The sequence below is a fragment of the Indicator indicator genome, chromosome 21 (assembly GCF_027791375.1).
Source record: "Indicator indicator isolate 239-I01 chromosome 21, UM_Iind_1.1, whole genome shotgun sequence".
Taxonomy (NCBI): domain Eukaryota; kingdom Metazoa; phylum Chordata; class Aves; order Piciformes; family Indicatoridae; genus Indicator; species Indicator indicator.
Genome location: NC_072030.1, coordinates 8,092,060 through 8,118,755, shown reverse-complemented (window position 1 = coordinate 8,118,755; position 26,696 = coordinate 8,092,060). Strand labels below are relative to the sequence as shown.

General features: G+C 36.9%; 1 protein-coding gene across 1 annotated transcript in view; it reads right to left on the bottom strand.

The window, feature by feature from the left end:
• PPFIBP2 (PPFIA binding protein 2) overlaps positions 1–26,696 on the bottom strand; it is a 73,999-nt gene that overhangs the window by 33,176 nt on the left and 14,127 nt on the right. The window contains exons 3-4 of the mRNA XM_054390808.1: positions 8,955–9,044; positions 4,813–4,926 (exon numbers count right to left, since the gene is read on the bottom strand). Of these exons, the coding sequence (XP_054246783.1) occupies positions 4,813–4,926; positions 8,955–9,044 (204 nt within the window). The remainder of the gene's footprint in view (positions 1–4,812; positions 4,927–8,954; positions 9,045–26,696) is intronic.

Genomic DNA, 26,696 nt, shown 5'->3' with positions numbered 1-26,696 from the left:
TAATGTATGTGTACCAGACAGATCAACAGACAGCAAAGTCTTTCCAAACATGAGTGTATTGTTAAAATTCACATCATATACTTTTAAAATATTTAACCACATTTTTCAATTATCCAAATGAAACTAAAAAGTCCACAGTGTGTATCTGACTTCTGCATTTTGTTGTCTTGGAAATGCATAATTCTTATAAAGCAGCTTATAATATTTAATATGACAGAAAATAGCTTAGAAATAGGACACTACACTTTTTTAGGCTGCCAGCTGCAAGCACAGAAAATTCCAGGATATTTAGCACTCCACAAAACAACCATGCCATACACTGATTGAAAAACCATAAGTATGATTTTCATCCAATGGAAGGAAAAACAAAACAAACCCAAGGATCCCATTTTGCACTTGTGCGCTATACCAAATACATAATTCAAAAAAAATTCATACTTTTCACCCTTATTAAAACATGAATATTAAACCAGTTGAGAGACAGCTATCAAGCTACCTACCTGGGAAGCAAAATTCAGCAAGAAGCACCGCTAATGAGGACTGCACTTTTCAAGTGCAGTGTGTCAGCTGTGGTAGAAACAAGGTATTTGCTTAACCGACAACACAGCTGAGAGCAATGTACATGTGTAATCACCATGAAATGGTGCAAGTCAGGAGCAGAGAGTGAATTATAGCCCTCCAATTCATCACTTGCCTATCATATAGTTAAGCAATGGAAAGGACAGATCTTACCATCCAACTGCCAATTTGAACAGCCTTTGCAAATGCTTAATGAGCATATTTGTGCCTATCTTAACTGTAAAATATCAAAGCAGTGTAATTCTCACCTGTATAGATTAGCTGCAGAACTTGAGAGCACACTCTGAAAACCTTATGCCTCACAATCAGAGCAGCACAGGGCACACTTCAAAATCTGAAACACTAAGCTAGCTGCTGGCAAGAAGTTACTGCATGCTATAAACAAGTGCTGAAATTCATCTAAGATCAGATAACTTGGGCAATTGAAAGTTAAAGGAACAATCCTTGCTGGCCAGCAAAGTTCCTGAGAAGCAAACAGATACATGCCAGATTTATACCCTGCAAGGAAGATAGGATTCTGGCTCTCCTGGCTATAAAACAACTGCAAACCCAGAACAGGTACACAATAAACTGCACTGGATTCAAGTTTCTGCTCTCATACAGCTCCTCCCTACATTCTTTAATCTCTTGGTTTTGGGGAGCTAGTACCTGTTAAATAAAACAAATGCAGCACTGGAATAACAAAGCAGTAACTAACTATTCTTACTAATGATAATTACCATAACAAATGCACTTAAACTGAGGAGGTGAAATCTTTATGTTAAAAAAAAAAAAAAAATCACTTTTCAAACTGACTTAACATAATTGTCCAGACATTGCAGATTCCATAGTACTAATGTGTTTGCATTATGCATGGCTGATACTTTTTGTTATGGGACAATTTAGCCATTTTATAGAACAAAACCTACATTTTCTTTGATAGAAGTTCCCCCAGGCCTAACATAACAGATGTTCAAGACCTGCTGTTCTCTTAAAAAAATAATATTCTTTCTTAAAATAGACCAAAGAAAATACTTAGAAGTGCCATAAACTAACTTAGAACAAGACACACACCATTGTTCTCTAAAATCAGTTGTAATTTTACATTTCAAAACAGATCATATGCTGAAAATAGACTGTTACAGCACAAATTGTTTCATAGGATAATTCTGGATTTTTTTTGGGGGGGTATTTTTGTTTGGTTTTCTTTATTTTTGTTGGGGGGTGGTGCTAGTTTTTGTTTGTTTCTTCTTTTTTTTTTTTCCTTTCGATACCAAGACAGAGATATCACTGAAAAGCAATTCAATGAGATCAAACTGTGAAGGATGACCATGGATGTGTGTTTCTTGGCCCATACCAGAATCCCACTTAATTTGCACTGAGTTTTTGAAAGACCTGCTTTGTTTTAGAGAAAAAACAAACACACCGTCAAGGTGAAAAATGCTTTATCTTGATTAGAGTCTGTAGTGCAACAAGCATCCTTACAATGGCAACATGTTGAGTTTGACACCATAAGCACCACATCTCATGAAAACATACATGCATTATCTGTAACTGTGTACACCAGGGCATCTCTGTGTCTGTTACACAGGGATTCTCTGGTTTCTCAAATGCTGCTGAGCTGTATTTTCTTTGGCTATAGCTTCATAAACAACTAGGTCAAATGCACACCTCAACATTGCCCTTATGCAATGCCTTGAACTTTCTGTGAGTTGTTTCAACTCACTAACCCAGCAGAGAAAAACCCTTCTTTTTAAACCTCAAGTCAGATTTCTCTCAGTCATTGAAGAAACGAAGTCTGATGAGCATAAGAAACAGTATAAAATAGGTCACAGAAGTACATGATCAGAAATAGGGAGAAGAATGAAAGGACAATGAGGCCTTCTTTTTGAAGCAGTAACCTTTAGACTGGCTCAACTCATTCCTTGAAAGTTCCTATCTGACTAAGGTGTATTGCACCCTTCACCTTGGACTGAAGAACCATAATTTTTTGAAAAGCAGCAGTAGTTTCTGTTCCTACTATTCCACACTCAAGATATCCACTATAAATGCCGAGGAACCATTTTACATAATTGACAAAAAGGTTATTTTAGCTGCTATTTCAGAAGTGTTCCAATCATCTTTCTGTTGCAGGGTTCAAAACAACTGTACATTAATCATAAGCAAGAAGGATTTTAGCCAATAACCCCACCCAGACAAAGTGTACAAGTCTCTGCTAGCATAGATTCAGAAAAAGCCATTTTGCAGATTAGCACTGCATACCCTTTCTGTTGTGAAACTACCAGATATTGTCATAAAATTATTTTCAAAGGAGCACTTGACTTAAGTTCACAAAGGCAAAAATTAGTGCAGTTCAATATATTGGAAATAAGCAAGCAGAAACAGAGGAATATAATAAAAGTCTTTCTGAAAAGCAAGAAATATTTTTATAAGTACAATGAGTTAGATTATTTTTTTAATTTCTTATTAGAAATAAATTAGTTTACTGTAAAAAAAGAAAAACCAAACTGTCTTAAAAGATCCACTACTTTTGACTGTAAGGGAAAAAAAAACAAAAAAACAATGACAGCATTAGTATCTTTCATCTCTTTGCTAAGCATCATGAGCACTTATACAGGATACTAGCAACTGCTGGCTGAGAGTACCTGAACCCAGCTCTCCCCAAAACTTGACTGATCCATCAGTCCATCTGATGCCAGATATTCACTCTACTTTTGATAAATTAACTGCAAGAGGTCCTATTGGCCATGTATGTTACATGAACATTCTAATCATCAATTATCAGCTCATTGTCTTTTCTCCAAATCTCAATTCATTGCCTACAGAAGGTAATCTTTTCAAAAAGAACTGAGGAAAGAACCTTCAAAATAAATTATAGACAAGTAAAGCCTTCTGATGAGCCATCATAAATGTATCATTTCTCTGACTATTGAGATTTTGAACGATCTAACTTGGGTTTCCCAATATTTTAAGTCAGAGAAACAATAAGCAGTTTTAGCAGAAGTCACAGAACATCTATAGTTTTAGGTTGAAACATGAAGCTTCTACAGTGTATTGTGAATACCTTCCTGAAGTTTGAAAGCAGATTTTCATACTGTAACTAGTTACTGTTCTTTGAATTTAATTTCGGATTTCTCTGAAAAACTAAAATGCACTCACAACCTGCATATTTTAAAAAAATCCTCTCATTTAACTATGAGAATAAAACTTTTCTCAGCTGGGAGTATTTTGGGCTGCAAAAATTTTGTGAAAAATTTGTAGAAGTTTATCTTAGAGAAAGTGATACTGCTTACATACATATGCACGTGGATACTGGTCACAGTGAAGTAAGTTTACATAGATTTGCACAGCAATAACTTAAAGCTATGAATAGCTCATAGGAAGACACATAAAAGCTAAAATACATATGTAAAACACAGCATTTTGGATGGTGAGGGGAACCAAGTTCATCAAGAACAGTATCTATCCTGCAAATTTCTGGTGTTTTTTTGAAGGTTACTTAGTTTCAAACTGATTTTTGACATTTATGTACTGTATTACTTCTACGTTATATCTATCCATAATAACAGAAAGTTGCACCAGGAAAGTTCTTCTGCATCAGCAGATCTGCCAGCTCTGCAGTAACACATGAAATGTGAGATATTTAATTTATCATTTGTTTTGCTCCCTCAACATGTAAGATGAAAGAACAAAAATTAAATCAAGTAGCCTGAAACTGTTGATGGAAATAAAGAAAAATATGTCCTTATATATTTATTTTCTTTCAAAAATAACAGGAAAGCTCTTAAATTAGGCAAAAATGGTTATGGAATCAAGTTTGATTCAGTAATTTTCAACCTACTACCTGCTGAGCTTCAAAGTCATACAAAACCAGGAGCCATTTAAATAAAACTTCTTAATTCTATAATTTCTACATATATTAGATCCGTTTTACCTGTCCAACCAGTTACTCAACCATGCCCAAATTTAATTTGTCAGCAGTGTACAAGTAAGACACAATAGTTTCATTTTACATGCTGCCACATTCAGTATTATGCAACCAGCAAAACATTTCTGCACCAGGAAAACAAAGAAACATTTATTGTAAAAAAAAAAGAAAATAAAATGTGCAAAGCAGCTAGAGAACAACAAAAGAAGCCCTTTTGTTTCCCCATTTTATCTTGTTGCCCAAGGCACTCATGCATGCAAGCAAGCTTACCAGGTATGTTTACCTCTCTGTTGGAGAAAGTTATGCAAGAAGCTTTCCAGTGTTACCTGTTGAAGCATTTCTTCTGTAGCATTCAGTTTCAGCTGATGCCCCTCAAGACAGATTTCTAAGTCCCGGATTTTCTCTCCTTGAGCTTCCACTTGGTCTGTAAGAACACTCACCTGTAATTTGAGAGCAGAAGCACAATGCTACTGAACTGACTGTAAATAAGTTTCAATTACCTTATACAATTAACATCCAAATGCACATTTTAATAGCAAGTTCTCTTTTTAAGTCCTCAGTGGTGTAATATGCTTGTGCATTGCAGCAACCAGCTCTGTCAAGATAGACAGTTTTTCAGTCTTACCTGTACTTTCCTTCAACCCCGCCCTCTGGCACCCCTTTCCTCCCCCTCAATTATATTGTTTTACCATATATAATATATATACATAAAAATAGAAACAACATTTACAGAAGAGATGGAAGACTACCTGTAGTCACCTGAGTCAGTTCATGCAAAAGCCTGAAAAAAAATTAGAAAGCACTAAACAAGAACATAGGATTCTGAAAATATTTTATGTGGGTTTGAAGCACTGATTGCCATTTCACTCCCTAGAATGGATAAACAATGAAACTGTTCATTTGAAACCCAACCAATTACTTCACTTCTTACAAGAACAAAAAAAAAAGAGCTTACCTATCAATAAAGCATTCTGAAGTTATAAAGAATGCAATGAGTAAAGGCAAGTTTTAGCAGCGGCAAAGTTCTATTCCAAGAAAAATTCCCAGGCTTTGCAAGCCAAAACATGAAAGCAAAAAGAAGTGAGATACAGAAAACGAATTCCCAGAAAAAGAAGCAACAAGCACTGTGGGAATGGTGGTACAGACCAGTGAGTGTGTAGTAAGACCTCAAAACATTAGAAAGATGTTGAAAAAACCCCAGGGTTAATCCCTGTCTTAAAGCAGCACATCGATCTGTATATTCATTTTCACTTGATTATACTAGAAAAGTGTTATTTCAAATGAAAATTTTAAACTGTTTGAAGTTGTTTGAATGAAATGTGTTAACGAAAACTTATCTAGGCTCTCACATCCAACCCTATAACACCTATTTTGATAAAAAAAAAACCCAACCCAATCAATGAACAACTGAATGCACTTCAGGGAAACTGCAGAGAAGGTGACCGAGCGATCTGTTTTATCTGCAAACATAAAGACAAGCATGCCTGGGAAGGGAAAAAGGGGGGGGGAAGACTTTTTTTTTTTCCTCCCCCTTTATTTTTAAAGTAGCTGGCTGTAAGGTAGAGCACAGACGAATGCAGGATGAGAGATGATAGGAAGGAGTGGGTGGAGGCAGATGGCAGGGACACACACCCAAGCTAGGGTACAGGGAGTAATCGCTGCAAGGAAGCGTGTTGCTCACCTACTTTGTTTTGCATCACTAAATGAGTGATGGCACACAAAAAGAGCCCCTGCGAGGTCAGAAAGCAAGAAAAACCAAACCAAATCCTCTCCTCCAGTCTGGTGCAAGAGAGTTAAAAAGTTCTACATAAAGGGTTGGGCTATATGTTAAATGTGTCTTGCAAAGGAATTTAGCAAAACCTTAGCAGCTTTAGAAGTATGTGTTGGATGTTCCAGTAGCTAGGCTGAGAAGCACATTAGCCACTTTGAGCTAATATTTTCCCCTCTGTTCATGATCACATCTGCCAGAACCTTCAGGGATTCAGAATGCTGCATAACCCCAGCATATGCTATGCTGGCAAGTCCACCTTGCCTGAGTAGAGCAACAGCTGCAAGAATGAGCCCATAGACATATTTTCTATAAATACCTATAAAACTGAGGTATTTGAACAATTACCTAAAAATCAAATGGCATAATGGTTTAAAAAAAAAAAAAAATCTTTGTGAAAAAGGCCAACCAACCACCTAAAGAAGTACATTAGCTCCTATACATGGGCTCTTAGCTATAACAAGGTATTCCAGGTGCTGCAGCCGTTTCAGCCTCCATTACAGACTGAACAGAGAGATCAGGTTTTGAGGTGCACTGTTTGACTCAGCCTTGGTAGACAGAGACAGTGGGCACTACCTGTGCCCATTACAAGGTGCCTTGTATTGCTGCTTCTGCATAAAGCCTGAGACAAGACTGGAGTGCTCCGAGGCTCACATTTCCTGGCTACAGGCCACAGTCACTGGCACAGCTCAACATGAGCCACAGAGGTGTTCTGTTTCCCATCGCTTTCTTGTCCTTCCTACTAATGGTCACACCGAGGAGTCAAGTTTGTACCAGCAGACTCCTTCAGGCAAGCGTAACCTCAGCAAGGGACTTGCCTGTGTTCTTCATATTCATCTGCCTACATGGAATATGTAGAACTGGTGTAAACCAGGTTCTAACCTCAGCTCCAACTCACCACCTTTATTCTGTTGTTGATGTTATTCTACCAGACTTGAGGTTTTCATCTGTCTTATTTGCCTGAGGTTTTTGGAGTTCTATTGCAACACTAGACAATGGGATAGGAAAATGCATAAATATTGACTAAGCCTCTTTATTTGATAGAGATTTGATGGGAGTAGAAAGCAAGAGAAAGATAATTTCTCATTTACTACTTTTTTTTTTTTTTTTTTTTAAACTGTAGGTAGGGTCTCCAAACCATGTCATACAAGTTTGGTTGGCTGCATTCCATAGGTACCTATTTGTGTGGATGAAGAAATAGTTACTAAAAATCAGCGGGACAAAGACAGGAGAAGTACGTACTCAGCAGCAGCCTGGATATGAATTTACAAGCACATGAGAGAGCAGTTCTGTTAAGTCTACAAAAGTGGACACAATTTGAACACCAAGATTCTGCCAAATCTGTACAAGCCCTCTAGCGCACATGACCAACAACAACAGGGTGCACAGCATGAACCACATCCAAAATGACAATGGCTGCTATAAGCAGACAAAGATTTCAGGACTGTATGTCTGATGAACTAAAGGAGACCTTCAGGAACAAAGCCACAGGTGCAACAGTACAACCCTATGCGTCTGAAAAAACAGCTGGGTTTGCCTTCAGATTGTTACCCCAACTATGAGCTGCTCATGTGTGTGAGTAAACTGTGTGAGTAGTGAATTTACTGTGTGAAATGTTTGCTATCATTAAAAGAATCAAGATGTTATAGTTACTTGAATAACAAATTGTGTCCCAATCAATATCAGTTGTGATGTTGTCTCCTTTGACTTGATTTCCTCTCAATAAAAATGGAATTTGTGGCACACTTAAACACTTGAAACTCCAACCAAAAGTTCATTTTTCATTCAGGTTTTTCTTTTCTTTTTTTTCCTCCTGAATTTGGTAATAAAATGAAAAAAAGATCAACTAAGCCTGATCTTATATCTCACAAATCGTTCATTGTTTGTTTAACAACAGCAGTGAGAATTCTGCTCAGTAAATTAACACAAGTGTGAACAGAACATGCAAGATAAAACATGTAACTGGGAGTAGGTAGAACACATACCCGGTATCATTTGGTTTTGTTTGATATAAATATACATGCCCATAATATGCTTTTGTAAGCATAAAGAGAAAGGATATGAAAAGACAAGTTTAGCAATGAAAAGATCCAGAAAAATTAATTGGTTTTGTATTTTAAGTCGTACAACATGCATTTTCTGCAGGATAAAAACTTGCATGGGCCCAAGGATCTGTTTGAAAAAGCCTTGGTAAACTGAGGAATGGAAAAACTAGAAGAGCTCAGGCATGCATTTTACTATTGCATTTTCTTTTTATGACTTTCCTTCCCCCTTAAGCTTGTTGATGATACAAAGCAACCTCAGTACCGTATAAAAGCAGGAAAACTATCAGTTCTATCTACCTGCCAGTTTTTCAGTTCATTAAAAATGGTGGCACACAGAACCTAGAAAAACTCACCTGCTGCAACCTAGCAAACCTAGTATGACAACCAGAACCACAGCACTCTCTTGGGACTCCAAAGCATTATTTTTAAATAGTGCTTTTTTCTTTGTCATTCTTCTCTCTGGTACTGGTGTTACTCCCCACTCTTCTACCGGCCTAACCCACCATGACATCAGATTGATTTTACATATTACAAATTAATTCCTGATTAATTTTGGTCACGATTGGTGACCTGGTAACATTTAACAGCAAAAACTATGTCAATTTATCTTTTATTTACTATTAACTACATAGACAAAGTTCTCTTTAAGACATACCTGCAGAATGAGTGACTCTTTATCACCTTCTAATCTTGCCAATCTTTCTTGATAAGTTTCATTATTAGATGCGTGATGATTCACCTGTGACTGGGGGGGGAAAGTGCTATGAGAATTTTTACACATAATATTAAAATTTCAAGCAAGAGTTTATATCTATCTATATATATATATGTGTGTGCATATATAATAATATATTCAGTGGTTATTATAGTGCAAAAAACATGCAAAAATGTTTCTACAGACCAAAATTGGTTATTTCATACACCCTAGATCTTTTCAATGTACTTTTTTTTTAATGGATTTGGAATACTTTCTCATTACCTTCTAAAACACAGCCTGTTCCTAACCACTATGTCTTATTTCCTATGAATTTTAATACTCCAAACACCACAATTAAAAAAAAACATCAAAAACAAACACAAAAAGACAACTGCAGATTTATTCTAAAAAGTTTAGAAGAGTCCCATGGCTTCATCCTGCATACTAAAACATTGTGCAACTGTGGGAACGGAGTGGCTTGCTTAAAGCATCAAAAGTAAGAGGAGCCCTTAGTGGTTCATTTCCCAGCTTGGTTGCAGGCAATAAACCCTCTGGCTGGCTTTTTGCTAACACAACTTCCCAACTTCACCGAGTTCCATTCAGCTACGCTAACCTGCAGTTGATTGCTCATTATAGTTACTTGTACAATGGCACCAATTTAATTATAATTCTCTTCCCCAACTGACTTTTTGAACTGAACATTTGTGAACAGGATTTTTAAAAACATTAAATAGATTCATGGCTTCTACATCTTCGGTGAGGTCTACAGGTCCAAAGGTAAAAGAGATGATGAAAATAAACATGGTCCTAATTAACACAAATCAAGAAATAAAAATATTTATCCAATCAAAAGACACTTTCCAAGCTATAAAGTACTAAACTAGATATAAGCATGGCACTTTTATGAGCTGAGACAAACTGAGCACTCTTGTCTCTGATAATTTGGAATGGAATTGAATCACAAAGACACCAACAAGTAGGAATGAAAGGTATCTGAAGAGATCATATGGCTCACTATTCCACTTTAGGACCTTTAATTTTTTGCCATATTCTTGTCTTGGCCTCCTCATAAAGACCTCCAGAAATGGATTACACAAGCCTCTCCAGACAATCTACTTCTTAGCTACCCATCATTAGCACATTTTTGTAAACATGTAACCTCAATCATCATCTCTTCAGCTTCAACCTACTGGTTCCTATCACACCACCATGGCTAATAAAAAGTTGCTTCCCTATGCTTCAGAAAATATTTATATATCTGAAGACTATCTGTAGATCTCTAATTAGAAGGTGACTCTTTGGATTAAACAAACAGAAGTTTTTCCATCTTTCCCTCACAGGTTAATTTTTCAAGATCCCTTTTGTTGTTTTCTTTTGGCTCCTCTTCACGAATTGTTCCTTAACTTGTTTTGAAATGAAGTGCCTCAGAGGAGACAAAGGACTCCAGCTGAAAAAGGCTAGAGTGGAAACAACCTTTTAACAGACCCTTAGGCCACATTTCTTTTCATATAAGCCATATAGTAACACTGATATATTTTCAGCCTAGGACTCATAACTTCCAGATCCCTTTTTAATGCTCTTATTTAGCTGGTGCTCTGTTCTTCATCCTGTGTTTGGTCATTGCTTCTGCTTAAATGTATAACCTTGCAGTAGTCTATACTCAATTGCATGCCATTATTTATTCTGTTTTACTATTCATCAGGCTCCTATGTTTTAATCATGTCCTTAACCATGGCTGCAAGTTCCTTACCCAGAATCACATGTAAATTCACTAAGCTCAGTTCTTTTCCCATTTTAGAGGTTAACAAGAACTCTGAAGAACAGAATGTACAGAACCTCATTCCACAGTCTCTTACCAACAATCATTGTTTAAAAAGAAATACATTAATTTTAATCAGAATATATTTTTCTTATTAGCTTTTGACCACTTTATAGTAGGTACAATTAAGATTCAAGACCTCACAGAAACAGCTCTAAAAATGCACATGAGTACGTAACTTACACACAAACAGTTTCAGACAACTTAAATTTTACAGTGGCACTTGTAGGGAGCTGTAAGTACATAATGCCTTTAAAGAAATGGTGACCAGTCCTTCTCTTCCTCTTGACTAGTTCTAATATTTCAGAATGTCAGTGTCCTAGCATTTCTGTCGATCAGAACAGAATCAATGTAATTTTATTAAGCCTTCTGCTTATTAAGAAATAATCTCTTCCCCTAAGCCCCACACTGTGTTTATAAAACATGGATCTTCAGTTTGACTTAGGCCCTTTGTATTAAAAGTTGGTAATTGGTCTGTATGGTCCTAAAGTACTATAGTGAAAAGAAGGAATATAAATAAACAACTGTATTTCTGTCTGGATAATCCTTTGGCCTCAGCTATGCATCCACAGTCATACTGCCAGCCCTTCTGCCTGGGCTGTTACTCCGCTTAGAGAACAAAATCTTTCACTGTACTTCAGAACTCAAAATCTTTAGCCTTGGTGGCTATGATTCCATTAGAGTTAAAACTCAATTACATACCATTAAATGAGTTTTCTCAATGGAGAGCCCCCAGGCCTTCTCCAGTATGTCTTTGGCTCAGACACAATGGTAGGGGAGACTTTCCTGCACCTTGAACATCAAGTATTCAGGGAACAGCAGCACACTGCCAGGCAGGAAAAGATTCTCTTAATAACAAAACCTATTGATGAAGACCACCTAGTCAGGCAGATTTTGCACCCTTTCTCCCACTGTCATTTGCTACATTCCTAGGCTAAATTTAAGAAATATAACGGTTACCACTCCCCCCACAAGCCTTACATGCACAGTGAGTTAAATTACTGCAAATATATCTTTACAAAACAAATTGATCACAAATGCAAAACAGAGCTCAACATTTTATACAATCACTAATTAACAATTAGTTCAACACCAAATCATGTAATTTTATTACATTCATATTTACCAAATGTATAGGCTCCAATCATGTCTGCTGCAGTGAGACAGTGAAATATCCTCTGCTAGAAGTCCAATACTTAATGCTCATGTAAAACCTAGTGAATCACACCCATGTGAACAGAAAAAAAAAAAAAAAAAAAAAATCAACCCTGCCCATAGGTCAGACCAAGAGTGCTCAGATAAGTACAGTAGACAGAAAATGATCTGCTAAATAAAAGTGGCTGATTGACATGAGGCAGTTGTTTCAGACTTGGGAAATCTTTGTGGCATGCATAAAGACAAGATAAAACGATGTAATATGAACCAAGGACATCTGTGGATGGTTGGAGTGCATTCTGTAGTTGCAAAGTCAGGACTAATAGGAAACTGGGCAAGTATAGCTAGATATCACATGTATCAGTGGCAACCAATTATAGTACCTGTAACACTGAAGTCATGACTAAAGACAACTGGGTTTAAGAGCTCACAAACCCTGGACATGTGCAACCACACAGCCAACAGGCTAAATCACCAAGATTTTCCACAAAGATGTTATTTCAGAAGATGTAGCCTTCAAGATCAAAAAATTGTTACCTGATCTCCACAAATTAAAGCTAAATATGTCAACCATAGTAACAGAAGGGAAAAAATTGCATAAAACGTGAACAAGTGTATAACACGATAGAAAAGCAGAAGGAAAGATACACAAAGTAGCTGAAACTATCTTGATGGTAGTATCACTGCAGAAGAAAAGTCAACTGTATACCACAAATACTTTGCCTAAAGGAGCTGCAAATCAATCTTTGGAAGTACCTGTACTATAGCCTCCATAAAAATTTTCAATATAGTTTAATGCCCATCAGACTGCATCAGATATTGACATAAAGAATTTTCTGAAACAATTCCAAATCAATTGTTTTTCCTGGTTCTAGGAAAAAAAAAAAAAGAGCAAGGCTTTTGTATTTTTTCATTCCATTCCATATTTCAGCAGCTTCTTCATTTTTAGTTTCCAAATCTCTCTTTCGAATATGCTCTTTATTTTAATCTGGATATAATTCTGGTAGCTACTGGAAACTTGTCTAAGTATCACTTACATGATCCAGGCATTAGAGACTTTTTCCAAGAAAAAGGATTAAAATATTCCTCCAGGATATGAAAAAAAAATAAATTAAAAAAAATCATAGGTGCGAGTATGATTCAAAAGCTTTAACTGAAAATGGGGATAATTAGGAAAACTGTAAAAGGGTCTGTCCAGAAAGGGGAGAAACGTTTGATCGACCCAGGTAGTTGTCTTAACTATCAACAGCCTTCTCAGAGACCTGTAAGCATAGAATGTTACATTTTCTTGCACGCTATTTTAAAAGGAAACAATTCAGAATGCAGCTTATTGTCAGAACAGTATGAAAACCACTGCATAGCATTCTGCTCAGAAGCTTTTGTAACAGAAATTCTAGCTCAATCTTCATTGGCTGTAAAAGAAAGCCCCTTAAAGGAAGTACACATACAAGATAATAAAACTGAATACAGGCCAGTTTATGTTCCCTTCATATGTGCTGTTTCAGTTTCAGCTCCAAGAATATGCCACACAACTAATTTTAAAATAAAAAATGTCAACTTCTGAAGTTGATCAGCAAGCTGTTACACAGGAATTTGTCACTAATACCATGGACCTCATATTGGTGGAGGAGTGAGGAGCTGGGAAAAGAAACCTGGCAGTCAGCGAGAGTGGTGATTTGCAAGGTTTTTCAACAAGTCACCTGCCTCTTTCAGAAGACAAATTATGTTATAACCCTTCTTATTGTCACATGATTCACCTTCAATTCCACTGATAATTAAATAAGATGCCTGTGGCAGCTATAATACAAGATTATTTGGGAAGACTAGGGACATACTTCATGTATTGTCTTTTGTTGAAGTTTAGAGGCTGAAAACAAGTATAGGCAGCACAGCTCAACTAGTCGCTTTCCCCCCAGACTACCAGGAACACAAATTGTAGTACTATATTTCAGTACAAGAAAACACACATTACAGTATTTTTCCAGCCTATTTTAGAGTTGATAGTATTTAGAAGAGCATGGAATTTTCATCTCTTTTATTACTCTTTTGGGTCGGCAGAACTGATATTATGAATCACAGTAGCTGCTATTGTGTAGTGATGAGTAGCCTACAGAGTAAACAATTTTATTTTGGCATCTGACTTTGGATGCAATACAAATATAATCTCTTGGCATGTTAGTGCTATCTCAGATATATACCTATCTGAACACACATACATTCACTCCGTGTACTTGACGAGGAAAAGGCTGGAATGTGATTTCTGGATCTGCAATGCTTGCCTTTCATCTGAAGGCAACTAATAAATCAACAACAGGATTTTCTATTGGCTGTTGCTCCTTGCTGGTTCAGTGAAAGCAGCAGTCACTTGTGAAAGCTAACAGCATATAGTCTGAAGTTAAGACAAAAGTATCTGTATTTTTGTAGTCCTTAAAACAACAGAATTTTGACCAAATATTTATATTTTATCTGGAAAATCTTTCCTAATACCAATTCCTATTTCCTCCTCCATTACTAAAGGAAGATATCATTACATAAGTCAGAAGATTCACCCTCAGTATCATGAGTTTAATGGCTATAGCATGGGTTTGACTGCACCACCTCGTGCTAGTACAGGTTATGAACAGCATCTAGAGAAAGGAAAGTCTAAGAATAATTTATACCTTTTTCAGGTCAGCCATTATACTGTGCAGCATGTACACCTAAAGGCTAGTCTAAGGCAAGCTATCAGTCATCAAACACCTGAGAGAAATTAAAGCATTTCTCTCTCAAAATAAGACAAGAGACCTTCCATTTTGCTACATTCCACCCACTGCAGTTCAAATAACTCAGTTAATTTACAGTGTCCCTAGAAAGCCATAATACTGTTTATAGTAAATATTAGCAATGTGTTTGTGATGCTTGTTAATAACTTGGGGCTATACCTTCATACCTATGTACCATAATGGGGACTATGGCATTTTTATTTGGAATGGTGTGTTCCAGTTAAGGCCAGATGGAAAGATAAGAATAAAGCAACAAGACAACAGTTGAAATTGTATGTCATCCCTCTCACCTAGATCCCTTGGAAGAACTAAAGAAAGTTTGCTAAAGATGAGACACTTCCAGCTTCAGGCAGTGGGGAGTGTCTTGAGTTCCATAGCTTACAACAGAAACTTTTAGGAGTGATGGATTTATGCTTAGGCACTGCCAAAGAACCAAACATTTCTTATCAGCAAGACACTTTCCCACAAACTGCCCATCAACTGCTTTATGAGAACTATGCTGCTGCCTTTGCTGTAATGTTCAAAGTGTACTTTATATCTATGAGAACCTTTCATAGCCTTCTAGAAACAGACTGCTGACAGGGGCAGCTGATAGTGGCACAGGCTGATTCTCTGGTGCAGCTGTCCTGCCTGTAGGCCCAGAGACCTTCTCTTGCCCCTGAGCACTCTGAACAGTAATGAGACAGGTTTGATAGGCATGGGCCAAGCCCCAACACATCACAGTGATTTTGCCCTTATTCAGTGGTGAAACACCAAACCAATGCCTCCATAAATTCCCATTTACTTTATAGCTAGGCTTTGTGTCTTACTGATGAGGTATCCTAGAATATTTGCATTGTTACACACCCTCATAACACTGCATGAAAGCAGGGTGGCACTGTGTGTCTATGTCAGATATTCAGCTTCTCAGCTAGAATAAGCTAGCCCAGTTCTGAAAGTGTCATTCAAGTACAGTAGTAAGGTATAGCACAGTATAGCTGTACCTGCTGCAGAATTTTGCCTGATATTATCAGAGAATTCTTTCTCTTGTGAGAAATATTACTGCAGACTAGTAACTTTTATTACTGGAAAAGTCAGTAAAATGGAGCAAAAAAAGAAAAACACATTAGCTGTGCCTCATATGCAACTGAGTAGTTTTTTGGCTCTGTACATTCACTCTTACATTTTGCTGCCCACTTTGTGGGCTTGGACAGGATTAGCACAACAAACAAATACCCTTTGGCTCTTTCTGGACTTTCTCCACGTTAAAATGACCTGTTAAAATGCTGTGCCAAGAATGACCATAGCTGAAGTGTGGTGATACCTTATTTCAATTTGATCTAAATACTGCTTTGTGCTTGCTGCTGTTGCATGATGCATTTCTTGTTACAAGACCACTGCATAAACCCAAATTCTCTCTTCTAAACATCTGAGAATAGCAGTTGCATTTGTCATTTTCCCTGCCTGTATCTTGTGATTTTTGCATTTGTTTGCTGTCCTAAACCATCCAAGCCACAGATACCAATGCAAATCTAGCTTAGCCAACCACTGCAACATCAAAACCGATCCTGTTCTCTGAAGTGATTCCTGCTAATGGTGAAATTTGAGCCAGCTCTGGCATACTTCACCAAGGGCTTATGGAAGTCTGTTGCAGTTACTTTCTGTGAAGTGCCATTTGTTACTCTGAAGGGTACTCATGCTTTCATTATCAGCCAAAGAGCAACAGTTTATGATTGCAAGGCCTGAAATCTTTATATGCTATTACAGTCAGTGCTACACATGTGACATTAGGGTTCTTCAACATGGGAATTAAATAAGCAACTTAGATTGTTTCAACTTCTTTTTAAAAATCACTTGTCAAAGGAATTTGGGAGCAAACTGCTTAAGTTCTCCTGGGAACAAAGCAAGATCATTTTCGATTCCCTTCCTCCACACATGCTCAGCCCCTTAAAGAGCTTGTAAAGAATTACACCTAACAGCAGTAAAAAGGAATTACATGTAGCAACAGTAAAAAGGAATTACATGTAGCAACAGTAAAAAGGAATTACATGTAGCAACAGTAAAAGCATTATTAATTTCTGTATAAACCTGTACTATATTTTAACACAGTAGCCCTTCTGTACACAGTACTTGAAAATTACCCTAAAGACACCCTGTGTTAACCCCTCCAAATCTGTGAGCATTTGGGTGCTTCAGAGACTTTCTCCACTGTAGTTATTTTGTGAGCCCTTTCTCACTATGTTACTGTTCTCAGTGTATCCTGAATACCATGCAACTTGATAACCTGACACTACAGCCTTTTGTTAGTAAGCCTATCTTTTCAGAAATGATTTTTAAACCAGGAAACAGGGGTGTCAGACATAGCAGTTTCTTAACTTCATTTAAATAAATTAATACGTGATCACAAAAACCACTAAAGAACTATACAGCTTTAAATGCACAGAGCACAGGTTAAACCAATAGTATAATGTTACCAACTGCTACTTCCTGTTATCTCTGCTCCTTCGCTATCCCACTCACTCCCACACTCCAGAAATGTTAAAAATTTCCTGAATCTGATGTAAATATTTTGTAAACTACCTTCAAGATTCTCAAGCCTTTATTAAATACTGGCATTAGATCATGAATATTTTTTATTCAAGAAATGACCCAAATTAAAGTTCCTAGTCACACTTCATGTATTTAGCCACTTTTTATGTTTATACAGCTAGTAAAAAAAGATAATGTGTATGTGCGTACATATACATGTATATTTTTAATCCAATGCCATACAGAAGCACTAACACAAATGGCATGCACAGACTTTGCAAGAAAAGTACATAGAGGTTCAAACAGATTTTAGAAGTATAACAACAAGAGGATTTCCTGCTTACATGACACACAAATTAGTATTTTAATTAACACACACACACACACACACACCCTCCCCATTTTACTGTGAACAATCTGTTCACATCCTGTTCGTGGATTTTTCAAACACTGAAAAATAAATACTTGGACCTTTAAGAATCTGAAAGCTGACAAATATGAAGTGATTTTTCCAGGGTACGAGACAGCTGCACAAACTTACTTTTTCAAACTTATTACAGGAAGTGAGAAAACAATCTCATGCAGTTAATTCATGTTCAGACAGTTCATCACAAAAATCAGGATCTTAATAACACTGTCTTTTTAAAACACATATTTATCAGAGTACGTGCACAGGAAAAACATACTACTATTTCTATCCAAAACAAAGGCATCTTGATAGGTCTCATACAGTTACCCCAATGAAGAATTAAGCAAAGAACTAGGGCAAATAATTTTTCATTTTGAAACACATCATGGTAAACAACACAGGCTTTTATTTTTTTCCTCTTGTCTCCATATATTCTCATTCAGGATTTACTTTCAAGCACTTGCTAGAATCTTTGTTTGATCATAGAGTTTAAAGACAAAGACAGCTGATTCTCTCCCCCTTCCCCAGGCCTCCTCCTCCTACGTGAAAAGTCATTAATTCATTTCTCAGGAAGAAACTTACAGTATTTTAAGTCTGAGGCACTCAATATTTCTTTTCACAAAGCTGAGAATTCTGACTAAGCTTTGTTGAAGTGCATTTACAAAGAAAAAACAAAGCCCAGAAAATCACTTACCCTCTTCAGCCACGTGAAATGCTTGTAAATATCAATCTCACCATCCATGCTTTGGGCCCATCTCAGCAGTCACATTCCCAGGGTTAAAAGAAATTTTTGGAAGCAAGCGCACGGCTTAGTTCTACAGGATATAGTTGTGACTTCTTTCCCTTTCAGTCCTCAACTTCTAAAATCTTGAATGCAAGTCCATTATTTTAACCTAAATCTTCTGCTTCTGCCTCACAGTCTTATCCCAAATGCTTCTCACAGATGTATATATTACACACAACTGTATAAACTTCAGACTCTCCCTCAAACATCTGGTTTTTTTAAACAGCAGATCAGTTAACACCAGAACAATTCAACTCTAAACCCACCAAAAATAAAACTTGCTAAATGATCTTTCAAAAATTATCTTTCAAGAATAATATAAATCTGCAGAAACTGTTCTATTTTAATGTTGAGTAACAAGCTAAAAATTATTAAGCTGTCACTAACAAACTATTTTCAAGTAATGCTTTCTCTGGCTTTCTGTTTCAAGAGTGACTGGAATTCATTACCAAAGACCCCCTATTTCCTGTCTCTGTTTCACTCCCTGTTTATCGTAACACTACTCAGCCTCCTCAGTTTATTTCAGGACCAGACTAAACCTAAAAATAAATTCTGCTCTTTCAATTACTTGCCTATCCCCTCAAAAGACATTATAAAAGAGGAAAAATCCAAGGATGATCCTGTGGATAAGTTAATTATCCCATTAATTAACCGTTCTTGACAAAGAGGCAATTTTCTATCTTAGCAGAAGATGATGATACCCCTGTAAGATTTTTGTCTGTTCCTGCTGAAGCTGAAGTCTCATAGCATGGCAACTTTTCAGACTTGCAACACCAAGATAAATGCACATGCAAAGCAATGCTCTGGCAAGAAGAGAAGTTTACAAGTGTTGCTTGTTACTGCGGTGTCCTCTAGTGCCTCCACAGAGTAGTTATGATTAAGTTCTAATTTTTCCCAATAGACTACAGTATCCAATATTGTATCACCCACTAGTTAAGAGGGCCTTAAACTGGGCATCTGACTGTTACACACAAAAGGACAACTGCTTGGGCAACGCCCATTAAGATCAAATGGCAGCTGCCTCCATGGAATTTTTGTGATGATTTAAAATTCACTTATCTTCCCACTTTCTTCAGTTTCTACAGCCAAACTCACTGCTGTATTTAAGGTGAGGTAAACCAGCAGTTTGGATGAGCCAGGGTCCAGGTCCTCATACTAATGATATATACAAAGAATTCAAAAGTCTGAAACTATGTCCTGAAATGCAATTCTTACGAGGACCACATTCCAAACTGGAAGTCACCGGTATATGAAGGAGTTTCTGCAAGGGATGTTAGCTTTCATTATTTCAACCAGTCTTGACCTGACAGACCTCTTTTTAGAGTCTTCCATAGCACAGTGTTAAAGGGGAAGGATATAAAGCTAGACTTTCAGTTTTCTTTAAGTAACAACAGGTAATAAATACATGAAGCTGTGCAACAAGAAATACATGAAATGTTTTTAGAAAGTTAGTGCTATAAGACTTATAAAGGTGCCAGAATAACTAAAATGACCAGTAAATATGACAAGAGAAAAGAACTGTCATTTTCCAGAAGTAAACCATACTACAAGATAGATCTGAACAGGACTGGGGTTGCTTCTACTGGTTGTAGAAGTTTATATGCTATCTTAAAAGTTGATAAAAGCAGCTATTTCCTGAATAGCTCACACCATCAGGCAAAAGCCTTAGGTTTTTGTGAATGGTCTGTTAGAAAAAAAAACCACAACACCAAGCAAAACACACCCACATCCAACCCCCCCCTACCCCCCCCAAAAAAAAACCCCAAACTGCCACAACAAACTCGAAAAAATTAAGATGCGTTTCTCTGTGCATGACAGCCTCCGTCATGGCTGACAAACTGAAGTCTGAACAGGAGTTCTCTTGACATTAAACAGTCTGTACAGCTGAAGTCATTCTTTTCCCCGGAAAACCAGTTATCTAATTACGGAGAACAGCAGATCTATCAAACTTTATCTCAAAGTATTGCATATCCCATAGCACCACCAGTATGGAGCCTCAAGTTCCACATTTCATCTGTTTCTACACACAGGCTTCAACTCTCAATTCAGGCTTATATAGGGAAAGGGGAAACATACATCTTAAAACATTCCACCACACAATCTCCTACTGATTTTGGTTTCCATTAAAAAAAAATGCAGGAAAATGATTACCTCACTTACTAGTGTGTCAGTGCAGCCTTTGCAGCTAGGTAAGTATCCAGCTCTTGTCTTAAAAGCATTTAAATGACAAACGTACCTTATTTCTGCCTTGTCATTTGTCCTGGATTTCAGGTAAAGGCCTCTTGATTCTGTTAGTCATTCTTCCTGATTAAAAGGTAAACGTGTCTGAATTTTCTGCATCTTATCAGTCATGAATGTTGACAGCATACATTCCAGACAGTCACATGCTCCCTTTTAACCTGTCACCTGCATGCTGAACTTCACATCCTGCTTGAGCTTTGGCCTGAAAAAAGTTTCAGACTCCAACCAGATGCAAATCAGTTGCCCCAGATTTGCTTAGAATACTTTTGCATTTCACTGGAACAGAAGGTTAGCTTCTCTGGCCAGTGTGACTATAAGGAAAATATGTTGCAAACTGAGGATTGCTTCCTCACATTACCATTTTTTTTTTTTTTTTTTTTTTTTTTGGGAAATCCATGCTTATGTGCAGTTCTTCACTAAGCACTAACTTCTAGTGCAACAGAGAATTAAAACCCAACCAAGCAACGATCACCCAGTCTCACTGCAGCACCACCACCTACAAGTGTTATCCCAGGGAGAATGATCTAGTTATGAATCCCTTGCCCCACCAAAAAAAATTTTTTTTTAAATCCAGTATTGTCTCAAAAAAACAAGCAAACAAAAAAAATTTATGAAAGCACATATTAATGGCAATACAAATGCAGAATAGGGCACTACAAAGTTTTAAATTACTGAAGTTTACGTAGTGAACCAGCTGAATGAAAATCCATTAGGATTTCTTGCTTGTTCTGTACTTTCATAAAAACCGTTGACTCTTGCGCCGGCTAAAAACTAAAAATTCCATTTGCAGAACAGCAAAGGTGCTAGCCACATGAACATCTGTTGATACATAACCCATAAAACCCAATCAGCTAAGCAACCCATTACTTTCTTAGTCAGAATGTCAAATATTTCCAACAAGATTTTAAATAGTATGTAAATAGTATGTATTAAATAGTATTTAAACAGCTGTATTAACAGCTTTGAAACTGAAAGTAAAATAATGCTTTAAACCATCAGTAACACTTCTCAAGCCCTTCCATTCCAGATGCATGATGAGAACAGAAAATATCCACAAACCCTCAAACTGTGGAAGAAGGGAGTCTTAACTGTCTGGTGTATTTCTTCTGACAATGCTGGAGCTGAGGAAGCACAAAGCTGTTTGCTTTTCCACCACTGTTTCTCTTTCTTCTATCTAGTTGAGGCCCTATGAAATTGTATTTATTACTGTTACATAGCAATTTCACTTTTTATTCAGTTAAATTTTTGCTAAGCCACATGTTTGTGATCTTTCAAAGCAGCACAACTGCATACTGTCAACAGCATTCTTGTATTGGCACCTTATCTCTTAGCACCATTGCTTAATGAAATAATTCTCTCTTACCAACCTCTTTGCTTGTTACTTTATGGAAAATATTTTCCAGTGTTTCCTCTAGCTACACTTCAAAAACACAGATGCTTCATAGCACTTAAATTTCTACATTAATGTTTGTTACATTAATGTAATGTATCATATTTAAATTAGTAAAAAGCAAGGCAGTTGGAAATTCTAGTGACAGAACATAATGTGAAATGAAAAAAGTACACCATGCATAACATAAGACATTAAAGGAAAGATGAATTGATGGGATATTCAGACGCTTAGTGCAAAGGAAGACACTGAAGCCAACAGCTCAAAGAGAGATAAATAGAACCAAATAAATCACATTAATACTTCTGAAAGCTAACATGCAATCTCTGTACAGAGTCATGGCTTCTTATTGAGTAATCCTCTACTTCCTCTGATGGCATCAAGGTGTGGATAGCCCATGTAAGTAAGGATTGACCACAAGGGCTAAACATCACAAGGTGTCAGTAGACTAGCTTGAAATCTCAGAATGCTTAACATATAAAGACACAAGCCCTGCTATTATAACAGGAATATCACCTTTGTACCATGACTATGCTAAATCTAAGGCCATAACACAATTCCATCTTATCTGTTGTTTAAAGCTGGCTCTGTTAAGTATTATGGACCATTACAACAATGAAATAAAATGCCAAAAGCTAACCTCACCATGTCATTTTAAGAAAGAGATCTAAATTTGCACTGCTTATTCCAAAGGTTTTAAAAGCTTCTATTAGTCCTTTGTGCAGAACAGACTTCCCTGCTTCTGCTGGCAGCTACTACAGTGAACAGGCACAGTCAGAGATAAGGTTGACTCCAAAAAAATTATAATAAATTAGGTCTGATTTAGAAAAAATCCATGCAAGCTGTGTACACCCCCATTTTCACTAGCTCCAAGGCACTCTCTAATATTCATAAAAAGCTGCACGTATGACAGACACTTCTCTACTGTTTCTTGTATGCTGTCACTTGCTCTAACACGCTTGAGGAACTCCTGAGAGGGCCAGATCTTCCAGTTCAGGGCTTCCTTGCATCAACAACTCATTCAAAAGGAGCTGAAGCACAGCAGATGAGTGGGTCATACAACTTCTGACTCTGACTACTGTTCAGAAAACATATCCATCTAACGTTTCAAGTTGGCAAAAATAAACACGAATGCTTACAGAATGACGACTTATCTGCACTGTCCCAAGCAGGCTCTGCTGGTCCATGTTCAATTTAACATGTGTTAATACCCCTTGGCAATGGGAAGATTAACTATATATAGCTCCATCATGACTCTCAACAGTTGAAACCCACAGTCAAATCTACCAGCAGATAGATATACTGGCTTTAATTGACATTGCTCTTCCTTTTCAGCTGTTGCCAAAAAATTCTATTGATACTTTTATAAAAGCATGTTTCCAAGCACATTGAAGCGTCCTCTAAAGCAGTCATTTTCTGCCTCTCTTCTGGACAGATAACTACGAAATGAATCTCAGACAACAGTGAAATACAGAGACCAGGGATTATGTTTCAGCAGAGCACTTTAACACATGCTTAAAATAAAACTTTGAAGTAATTCCAAAAACTTCACAAACTTCACCAAGTTAGAATTCTAATCTGGGACTTTCTGTTTTAAATCCCTGTGAAGAGAGTAGACAAAAAAAAAATTCCTTGATTTTAACACACAGTAGAAAAAAAAACTCTCATGAAGTTTAATTATGACCAAATGGCAATCAAGATTCTAAGATATTTACCCTATTTCTGTGAAAATTTTTTGGTTTGCCATTATAAAAACACAGACTATGAAGCAGAACAAAGCACAACATAAATCATAAGGCAAATCACACTTAATTTAACAAGTTGCCTCTGCCATACATTCCTCTAGTATTTCTTTTGCTCTTCTCCCCTTTCTCGTTTCCTCAAATTTAGAACATTTAGAAACGTTTTCTGAATTAGGCTTCTGAGTTAAACTTAATCAGGAAAATACTAATGAGTTTTCAGGACAATACTGATGAGTTTTCAGGAATCAGTATTTTAAAGGACAGTATATAAAGCTATATGGGTAGGTGGCTTGCTTTAAATACAAATGTTCCACTGGAAGGAAGATTATGTTTTGCTATCTGTCAAATGAGGCTTTCGCTCATGCTTAAAATAATTTCAGGAACACTGTAAGATCACTAGCATTCCTGTTAACTCAGAAAAGAGTTCCATAAAGATGTATAGAATAAAAATAAAAAATAAAAATAAAATGACAGTGTAAAAGTTCATTTAGCGTTATGAAATGAAACTGTAACTAAGTACATTCTCTCATAGCTCACCAAGTCAGGCAGTCAGTTGTTACTGCGGCAGTTAATTTTTAATGATGAAATTACTACCTGCTTTGTGATATGTCATGTGAACACCACCTATACTAAAATATTTAACAAGAAGCATTGAAACTGCACACAAAATTGTTTTATACAAATTCCATGATAGTCCCCAAGCGTTTTTGGTCTGTTTTAAGGCCAAAGAATTTACAGTCATAAAGCATGTATAATACTCCCAACATTCATGTTGAGGCAAAAAATTTTAATACATTTCCTAAGTAGTTAAAAGTCTATAATTAACGATGATTTATTCTATTTTAGCTTTGCATTTATAGTGATTATTCCATCTTCATTCTATAATACATAGTAACAACCTTTCTGAATTCAATGCTAAGTTTGTCAAACCCATTTACCTATCTCAAAGTAGTGGCAGCAGTTACTATGTTCAGTTCTACTGTGAACTCAAGAACTTGATATCCTGATATGTTCACAGATGCCATATCACAAAAATGCAAAAGGAGCCTTTTCTAAAAGCACACTGAATTCCATGAATGGTATGCCTCTTCCTTAGAAGACTATAGAGGAAAAGCTCAAAATCCAGCTCCATCAAATCACCAAAACACCAAATCATTACCAAGGGTGCCATAAAACAAGGAACAAAGCAAATGCTTTCAGAAGAGGAAGCAGGTGAAGTAATCAAGTATGAATTATGTCATCTAAAGTTTTCACACTCTGGCTATATCTGAATTTTCCCACACCTTTGGCATTGCGGTGGGTTGAAAATTCCCCCAACCCCCCAACCCCCTGCAACATTAACTTTGCTAGAACAGCTCAGTGGAAGCAAATGGAAGCTCTATTTACAGGCAAAACTACAACCTACAATGAAATGCAATGATTATGTACAAATATACAGTATTTACAGATATTTACAATTAACAAAACAGCACAAGGACCCCCCTGGCCAAAAGACCAGGGAGGCTGCAAACAGCTTCTCTTTCCCTGTCCCCCCCTTGCCCCCTTTGTACAAAGGGAAGAGAGAAAGAAGCAGAGATATATTAAACTTAGCCAAAATAAAAGTGATGCAGCCAAGGTCAAGCAGAAGCAAGTTAGTATGTCCCAGGCTGAAGTGAGAAGAGCAGAGGAAAAATTGGTTTGGGAATCAAATCCTACGGGAGATATCCCTCCAATGGAATTGTTTAGAATAGTCATTGTTTTCCTTTTTATACCCAATAGTGATTTATTTACATTTTTACTACTTTCTCTTTGACACCTGTGAAAAATTTTAAATGCATAGTCTAAAACTACCATGGGTATTCATACCTATAGCAGACAACACAACAATTACAATTGTTTAAAAATAACAAACCAAACAAATCATGACTTGGTGTTATTTCATGTCTGAAATTCCACAGTTTGGCACTGTAGAATTGAAAGAAGGCAAGACTCTAGTGAGACCAGCAATTGTATCCATAATCATCACAGAAGCTCTGTGACTCATCAATAAAAAGCCAATGTGTCTCAAAGCTGACCAAAAGGCTAAAGTCCACAGTCTTATTTATTTAAGCACTATGTATAGTTCAGCACACTGAATGGCAATTACCAAAGCTGCAAAGGTCCTTGACTTAGAAAGCGAAGGGGCAACTTACACAGAAGTTATTTTTCCCATTCTAGTGCAGCTGAGCTGCAGTTCCTAGCTGATATCCCAACAGCAAACAATACAAAGAAGGTTCAGTCACTTTTTGTCCTCTAACCTGCAATCCCAAACATTGCTGTGTAGCACAAATAGAACTAGCAGGGACAGCCATACTCTGTCACTTTCAGGGATGTATTCAGTTTTGATGATTGCTAATGCAAGAGCAGCACACAAGAAAATAACTAGGATTTCTATTCCATACTTTTGCTTAAACCAAAGTGCTAGCTGTTAAATGCTGTTCTTTGATACTACCAAGCAGGAATGAGTCTTGAGCTATCTTTCTTTGCCTCCACTTTTAGCTTCCAAAACTGGTAATGAATCCTCATTCTTTACCTCATAAGGTCCCAAACTGGACTTTACAGCCACAGATCTGTACTCTGTGGAGAGTACAGAGAGTACTGTGTGGAGAACACCAACAAACCAAGAGTTGACAAGTTCAGACAAAAGCAGCTACCTTTTCAACAACATTAGCATTTAATAAGCACAGGACAGCTATAGCAGATGATAAACACTGAACCAGAAGCCACATACAAAATTACATAACAGTAACATGCATTGACAAAGCCAGAAGAAAATTCATTCATCTAGAAAACTTTTCTGAAGTAGAGAAAGTGAGTTTTTATTCATTAGGAAACCACCATTCACTTGCAGTCAAGGAATGTTCTAGAAGGA